Source organism: Pinus tabuliformis, chromosome Q (genome assembly GCF_031772625.1).
Source record: "Pinus tabuliformis cultivar Carrire ecotype Pingquan chromosome Q, CPIR1, whole genome shotgun sequence".
In the NCBI taxonomy this organism is placed as follows: domain Eukaryota; kingdom Viridiplantae; phylum Streptophyta; class Pinopsida; order Pinales; family Pinaceae; genus Pinus; species Pinus tabuliformis.
This window is the reverse complement of record NC_142296.1, coordinates 146,697,633-146,706,352: the sequence shown is the minus strand read 5'-3', so window position 1 is coordinate 146,706,352 and position 8,720 is coordinate 146,697,633. Positions and strand designations below refer to the sequence as shown.

The 8,720-nt window shown below is 33.7% G+C and overlaps 1 protein-coding gene across 1 annotated transcript; it reads left to right on the top strand.

Moving 5' to 3' along the window:
• The first annotated feature begins 258 nt into the window (after positions 1-258).
• LOC149218673 (caffeic acid 3-O-methyltransferase 1-like) lies at positions 259-1,862 on the top strand. Its single transcript, XM_089382441.1, has 3 exons — positions 259-1,051; positions 1,138-1,202; positions 1,291-1,862. Exons 1-3 carry the CDS (start codon positions 322-324, stop codon positions 1,588-1,590), a joined length of 1,095 nt encoding a protein of 364 aa, XP_089238567.1. The 5' UTR covers positions 259-321; the 3' UTR covers positions 1,591-1,862.
• The last annotated feature ends 6,858 nt before the right edge of the window (positions 1,863-8,720 follow it).

Sequence of the window (8,720 nt, the reverse complement as noted above, 5' to 3'; positions counted from 1 at the left end):
TATATGTTATTCATATTGGTCCTCTCCCCTCCTGTAATCTCCATCCTGCCCATCTGCCCCAAACCCAACAAGTCCTGGGAATGAACAATAACTTTCTCAATCGTTTTCTTTGACTAGTAGGTCATCCTGCCCATCTGCCCCAAACCCAACAAGTCCTGGGAATGAACAATAACTTTCTCAATCGTTTTCTTTGACTAGTAGGTCGGAAGCAGTTTTCTTCCCAACAAGACATGATAAAAACCCCGTCCCCCAAAATCTTTTCATTCTTACAATTTTCTACTCGTCCTCTCCGAATTTCAGCAGTAAACCCGGAGGTTCTAAATGGGATCGGGTTTTGAAAAATCAGACATGAATTCCAAGATTGTGAACGAAGATGAATGGTTTCTGGGCATGGAGCTCGCAAATCTTTCATGTCTTCTCATGGCGGTGAAGGCAGCGGTGGAACTCGATGTTCTCCAAATCATCGCAAATGCCGGAAATGGCGTCCAACTCTCACCCACACAAATCGTTGCCCATATTCCGACCACGAACCCCGACGCCGCCATTACTCTTGATCGGATCCTTAGAGTGCTCGCCAGCCATTCGGTTCTGAGCTGCTCTGTGACCACGAACGAGAACGTGAAGGCCGAGAGGTTCTATGGTCTCACTTCTCTCTGTAAATATCTTGTCAAGAACCAGGATGGAATCTCTCTGGCTCCACTACTGTTGATGGATCAGGATAAGGTGTCGACGGAGTCCTGGTATTATCTCAAGGACGCTGTGCTTGAAGGCTCCACGCCATTCAACAAAGCCCATGGAATGAATGCGTTCGAGTACCTGGCCATCGATCCAAGATTGAATAGGGTTTTCAACAGGGCTATGTCTGAGACTTCTACCATGTTGATGAACAAGATTCTGGATAGTTACGAGGGTTTTAAGGATGTTCAGGAATTGGTGGATGTGGGAGGAGGAGTTGGGGCGACTCTCAATCTCATAGTCTCTAGGTATCCCCACATGTCAGGAATCAACTTCGACATGCCCCATGTGGTGGCCGAAGCTCCTCACTATCCAGGTAAGTCCGAATCCCCAAATTCGACCATTGAAATAAGTTTGTCATCTGTGTATATGACCGAATCTGATTAATGTGTGTTTGTTCAGCTGTGAAACATGTGGGTGGAGACATGTTTGATAGTGTACCAAGTGGCCAAGCTATTTTTATGAAGGTATTGTAATGGGTTTTTGCTGTTGGGTACTATGTAGTTTGATATGGAAATTGAAATTTGACTTGGGATCAATGTTGTTTGATTGCAGTCGATTCTGCATGATTGGAGCGATGATCATTGCAGGAAGATTTTGACGAATTGTCATAAGGCGTCGCCAGAGAAAGGGAAGGTGATTGTGGTGGACACCATTCTCCCATTGGCTGCAGAGACGTCTCCCCGTGCTCGACACGCATTTAATTTAGATTTGACTATGTTGACATACAGTACGGGGGGCAAGGAGCGGACAGAGCAAGAATTTCAAGAGTTGGCCGATGCAGCAGGATTCGTTGGAGGTGTCAAACCCATATGTTGTGTCAATGGATTTTGGGTAATGGAATTCCACAAGTAACTCTTCATTAGATGTCAGTTGGATTATCTTCAATGTCTGTTAAAGCAATGTTTTGAATAAGATACCATATATATAAATCAGTGTGATAGTTAGTTAAGCACCGACTACAATTATGTTGACCGGCTGATCGGGATTGTTGTTTGGTTTTCTAAATGCAAAGTAGTTTACACATGTACAAATAATTCGTGGGTACATGGGCACATTTCGATTATTGATATTGGCATTAAAATTTTAACAGCTTTATAGATTGCTGGTTATTATTTGAATAATTATTTGGAAGAAGAGTATCTGTGCGTTATAAGTATATTAGACTTTGTAATTGTGAGTTTATAGGTTATTATTTTTACTTAATTAAATCTATTTTTTTAAGATTTAGATTGCTAGAAATTTATAACTTATAAGTTATACATGTAAGTTCTATTTGATCAATATAGTGTGATTTGTTTTGGTGTGTGAATAATGCTCTATCATTTTTTTAAGTTAACTAGTATTAGTATTATATATTGAATAAGTTTATATTTGCCCAGCGATTATGGAGGTCTCAGCTAAATATTACTACAATATTAGTAGTAAGCATTTTTTTGGGAAAAATATTATAAATTCTCAAATATCATTTAGAAAAATTATAGTTATGTTTACATTTAAAGTTACAAAAAGAAAATTCTAAAATATTTAAAATATATATGAAGCTATTTACAATGGTAAATATTAAGCATTGTGTTGTAAGTAAATGATTGGTTCATGGCCTTTCCATTTTGTTCATTATATAAGAATAATGTGATATTCAATGAATAAGATGAAAAATGAATAAAACACTACAAAATAATGTAAATCATCCTCTCTATATATATAATTTGATCTAAATAAAGTAAACATGTTTAAATTTAATGTTTGATGTTTAAATTTAATGTTTGATAATCATTACTCATACATTGAATTAGCAACTCAATTTGTATTAAGAATAATATGAATGATTTAAGGCATAAAAACTCACTCTTGAATTAACGGTGGTGATAGTGATGGCTATGAAGTCTATTATTGTATTATTATTTTTTTAATAATTTAATAATTATATAATTCTTAAACATTTCATTTCATATTTTGAATATTGTCTAATTATTTTAGTATAGTTATTTGGGTTCTATCCAGTATGAAATGGAGGGTTTCCATTATACATTCATCATAGGTCAAAGGGTAAGTTGTCAAAGGAAAGTTGGAGTTATGAATAATAGTGTTGTCTCTTCTTTTTATTATAGTCACTTGGATTCTATCTAGTATGAAAGGGGAAGTTTATATTATACATTCATCAATGTTCAAAGATGAATAAAGTACATAAAGATGAATTGTGAAAGGAAACTAGGAGTTATCAATAGTAATATTTCCTTGTCATTTTATTTTATTCATTCATATTCTATTTGATATGAAAATGAGTGTTTTCATTGTGCATTCATCACAATTCAAAAATAAACCCAGCACATTAGGGTGAGTTATGAAAGGAAAGTTGGATTTAGGAATAGTAATATTGCTTCGTCATTTGGGTTCTACCTAGTATGAAAGTGAAAGTTAGGGGTGGCATGAGGGGGAAGGGTACTCAATCGCTCTGAGGACGAAAAAGTGCTCACATACTCATGGGTTCTTGGTATTATTAAAAATAATAAAGCATAGATATATGGTCTCTACCAGGGACTTTTGTTAGCCAAAGAACATGATGTGGACACACTTACAATTATGAGATATTCTCTCCCAATCTTACACCATTTGGTTGAAGGATCCCTCCCAAAAGTGAAATATATGGAAATAATCATGAATGTAATTAGGAAAGTTGTGAAAGATATCCCATACAAAGCATATTTCCACGTCCTAAGATAATTCGACATACAAGCAACTAAGTATGCTAACAAGGTGTGTAAATTGAGGATATGTGAATTAAATATTAATGGCTAAATTCGTCATGCTAGAATTCCCTAATGGAAGATGAATTCTTGCACTATGAGAATTCCCTGATGGTAGATGAAGCCTTCCACTCAAAAAATTGTTTATTGCATGGGCTTAAATGAACCTTTCCAAGATAATAATAGTTTCATAGTTATGAAAGATTTCATAATCAATTAGTAGTGTTATGTGTTGTAAGTTATGTGTTTTCTTGGGGCAGCTTTGTAAGGGATTCATCTAAAAACACCTCTTTTTTGTTTCTCAAATATGTTCTCCTCAAGAAAAGCATGTATTCCTATTGGAAAGGAGAAAACAATTGGAAAATTTTGATGAATTAGCTATGTAATCCCTGTTGCATTTGTTGTGAACCACTCAAAATTATATAATACAAATACTCTTTCTAGTTGGAAAAAAGGTATGAAAGGGAAACCTTTCATTAAACATTCATAATAATTCAAAGATGAAAACAACACATCAGAGAATGAATACTAAACAAAACATCCCTGAAACTCCAGTAAATCATGCTCTTGAAGTGAAAGAAAATGTAGAACTTGAGTAGGGTCCTTAAATCGAACATCAATTTGAACAAAATAAGGGAGAGGAGTAGGGAGAGAAATTAGAGAAGAAAAAAGAATCCCCACCTTCTATAGAAATTATAGGCTAAACTTCCTTCAACAATAAAATCAAAACTCGTTTTAGAGTCACATCCACAACCTATAGCAGGTTAACAAGACGAATGGAGCAGTCATTGAAAGAAGCCTATGGAGAGACTTAAAATCCTACTAAACCACATGAACCTCCTAAGAAACCTAAAACCAAAGCTCATATTTTTTATGAGGAAGCACTATAGGATGTGCATGTTGAACAAGCTCAAGAAATTCAAAAAGAACAAGGGATTTATATTAAAGAGGGTTACACTGAGGACGTATACTAACAAAGTCAACCATTTCAATAAGAACAAGAACCCTGTGAATAACATTCACCACAAAAAGAAACTCAAGAAGAAATGAATCGTAAGGATCAACAAATCAACGCTTTGTTGACAAAGTGAAGAAAAAGAACAAAATGATTAAAAAGTTAAAGCAAGAATCATATGAGACAAAAATAGTGAATGAGGCAGTAAAATCATAGTTTAAAGATTGAAGATTGATATCATAAGAACAAGGAAAAGAATAGGGCTCTCAAACAAAAATACATAGACATGTATGATGAGAACATAAAGACCATTAAAATCAAGAAGAGTTTAATAGTAAGGATCAAAGGCTTAAAGGAAAAGTTGAGAAACTGATCCAAACCTTCAAATAGAAATTTAGATCTCTTCATTCAAGTAGCAGGAGCTATATAATAAAAACAAGTTTTACAATTTTGACGAGTTTTTTGTGAGGCAATAAAGTGTAATTTTGACTAGGTTTTATGAGATAATGAAAAGAAAACTTCAATTTTTGTTGCATAAGGGTCATGCAAAAATATAATCTTGGGGGAGATGTTGGGTTTAAGTTTTGATATCCCTCACCACTTTGTTTTGACCTCGTATCCTCCATATTGCACCATAAATCCTTATATTTTTGTTAATTTGATGAAGGAAATTGTGTAAAAGGATAGAATTAAAGGTAACGATCTTTTATGGAAATTATCTTTTATTTTTAATTCATAAATATTTATAAAATGCATTTATTTCATGAAATAATGGGTAAAATAATCAATTACATAAATTCTTGTAATGACACGAATTTAACCAACACAAAATTCATGTAATTTGTCGAAGTTTTGTGGATGTCCACAATAGAAATACAATCCTGGGACATGGAGAGTGATCAAAATGTTCATCTAATGGAAGAATACCTATTCAAAATTTTTGTAGTCTCTCGCAACCCACAAGTCAAAGGATGGTCAACGAGACATATCTAATCAACAAATCATGCAGACAATTTTGGTAAATTGCTTGAATCTTCTAGAACAACTAGAAATGAGTCAATTGTAGCTAGAATACAACATACAAATCATGAAGGATCATGGAGACTATGAAATCACTATATTTCCTTTGTATTGTTTTATTTTTAGCTTGAAATGAAGGAATTCCCTTATTTTTGGGCAAGTCGGTTTAACATTGATATCTATATAAAAGTCAATGTATAAGGAAAATATGTTTTAGAGAGACTTTTGCTATAGTTATTATACATGAAAAAAGTATCTATTTTGTATTAAGCTTCTGATTTTCGTCAATATAAGGATGATTTCTTTGAAATGGTGCACAATTTTCACGGGGGCTTCACTGCACGAGCAATACCATACCATGTGCATTTATATGGGGGGATATATATTGAGGAAAAAATGACATAATATATTGAGCATATAATAGGCAGTAAAGTGTTTGTATATGTTCTGTATTAAAAATGGATGCCAAGGTTAATGAAAAATATAAAGGGGTATAAAAAAATGTTAATGAAAACATGGATACCTACAATATCTAATGAACGTAGAGGTTTCTAAAATTAGGAAGGTTTATTGGGTTCGTATTGGTATGGGGTTAAATGAAGTGATTTGAGGTATTTACTAATATGTAGTCAAATTAAGGGTATTTTTTAGTATGCCACAAACACATGTGTTATGTGAGAGGTGCATTGAGTGAAGCCCCCATGACAAGTTGTTGTAGTTTATGGGTGTTTCATTGGAAACATACACGAGGAGGGCCCCCCAGTATGTGTTGCATATCTTTTGTTATATATTTTACCAGCTCTATTATTTCTTGAGTAGGTTTTGTTCATTATTTTTTTTATATAATTGAAAAATATGCATACCCTATTTTTGTGTAATGCTTGTTGCATTTTCCTGTAGTGATCCTTTAATCACACAAGAATTCTTGTAATGCTTGTTGTATTTTCGTGTAGTGATCCTGTAATCACACATAATTTATGTAAATACGTGCTACATTTTCCTGTAGTAGTTTAGTCTAATAAAAAAACATAGCTAGTGAACAAAGTTCAGTTAGATTGGTTTCTCTAGTTAGTATTCATTTTATTTTTAAATTTTAAATCATTGGAAATAAACAGATTTATTATGCCTAAAATAATGACAAGGAGGATAATTTTCATTTTAGATTAAAAGGAATTATTATTGTATTCGAGTGAATTAGTTTATAAACTCTAAAAACTAGTTTCACTTAGGATTATTTTTTATTACAGTCTTAAATCAATTTTGACCAACAATTATTTCAAAAGGAATATCTCGTAAGAAAGTGTGATACATTTCTATGAATCTTCAAAGTTGTTTCAAAAAAGTCAGAATTGAATTTAGAAGTATGAAAACTAGTGTAAGTTGAAATCAACTTTGAGATTTACTTGTGTTTGGTTTGTGCTTAACTTTTCATAAGAAAGTAGTTAAATAGCCTATTTACACTTGTTGTGTTTCACCTCATAGTTACCTACCTAGGTTGACAAAAGATATGTTAAATAATTGACACCACTTTATGACATGACACATTTTTTTATACACTAAACCAAAATGGGTAGAATACCCTCATTTCATCTACCATTTCCTAGGTTACTTCATCTGGTCCAAAGTGTTTCCATTGCACTTTGACTAGCTTTATTACCCAATACTGGAGCATAGTATGCCTTTAGTCCAGGATGCACAGTGGTTCTAGTTAGAATTCTCCCTTAGGTTCCACATGTATCACATACCAATGAACAATGTGACTAGTGTCACGTACATACCTCTTAAGCAAATAAATGTTAAAAAAAATATGTTCCTTTAATATGGATGGTAAGTTTAATCAATAAGCCACTCGCCATACCTTTTCTAAAATATGAAATGTTCCATAAAATATGGGTGCCAACTTAACATAGGACCCCACTTTCAGTGAGCTCTTCCTTGGTCCCATGTAGAGATATACATTCTCTCCCACTCATAATTCTTTATACGTTCTCTACTGATCCGCATAGCTCTTTTTCCTATCCTGGTTTGCCTTCAATTTCTTCCTAATATTGAGCACTTCTTACTCCATTTACTTTACCATGTCTAGTCCAAGAATGAATCTATTCGCTGGATCATCCCAACTAATGGGCATGTTACATTTTCTTCCATACAATGCCTTGAAAGGGATCATCTTCAGTGACTCTTGGTACCCATTTTTGTATGCAAATTCAACCAATGATAGGATCTCTTCCCACTTCTTTGTATGATGCATGACATACAACCTTATCATGTCCTCTAACATCTTTTTCACTCTCTTAGTTTGTCAATTAGTCTAAGGATGATATATTTTGCTAAAAGCTAGCTCAGTCCCAAAACCAACAAACAATTCCTTCCAAAAATTGGAAGTGAACTTGACATCTCGATCTTAGATGATATTCTTGGGTGTGACATGCAATATGAATATTTCTTTCATAAAAATATGAGCTATATCAATAGATTTGGGTGGACTTGACAACTATAAAGTGAGCCACATTACTCAACTTGTCCATTACCACCATAATGACATCATATTGTTGGGATATTCTTGGTGATCCTATGATGAAGTTCATATATATAACTTCCCACTTCCACTCAAGAATTGTGATTGGTTGTAGTAATCTTGTTAGGTTATTGTATTCCACTTTGACTTATTTACATTCTAAGCACCTAGCAACGTATTCAAAAAATTCCTTCTTCATCCATGCCCAATAATGCAGTTTCTTTATCGTTGTTATCGTCTTCTAATAAACAAAATTAGCTTAATAAATTACCTTATGAAACTCATCAATTATGAGCTTCTTAAGGTCAGCTACATAAAGCACATACCATATGTCTTTGAATAGAAACATACCATCATCCATGAGCTTGTAGTCCTTTCTCATTGATCCGTTTGGTTCTTGCTCTAAGCACTCTTTCACATTATGAAAGTCTTCATCATGTATCAAATCCTCTTTCATCCTTTCTTTGATACCCTATTCGTAAGTACTCGTCGCTACCAAGTGAACCACTTGTAAAATTCTACTAAGTGCATTTGCTACCTTTTCTTCCTTGTCATTAATGTGATTTATATCAAATTAAAATCCATTAATTAGAGCTAGCCTTGTGGATTTTATAGCATTTAAACTAGGCTAATCAAAAAAGTATCTCAACGCTCCATGATGTGACATCAATGCAAACTTCATACCAAGCAAGTAATGCCTCCACATTTTTAGTGTGTGTATTATCGATGCAAGATCCAAGTCATT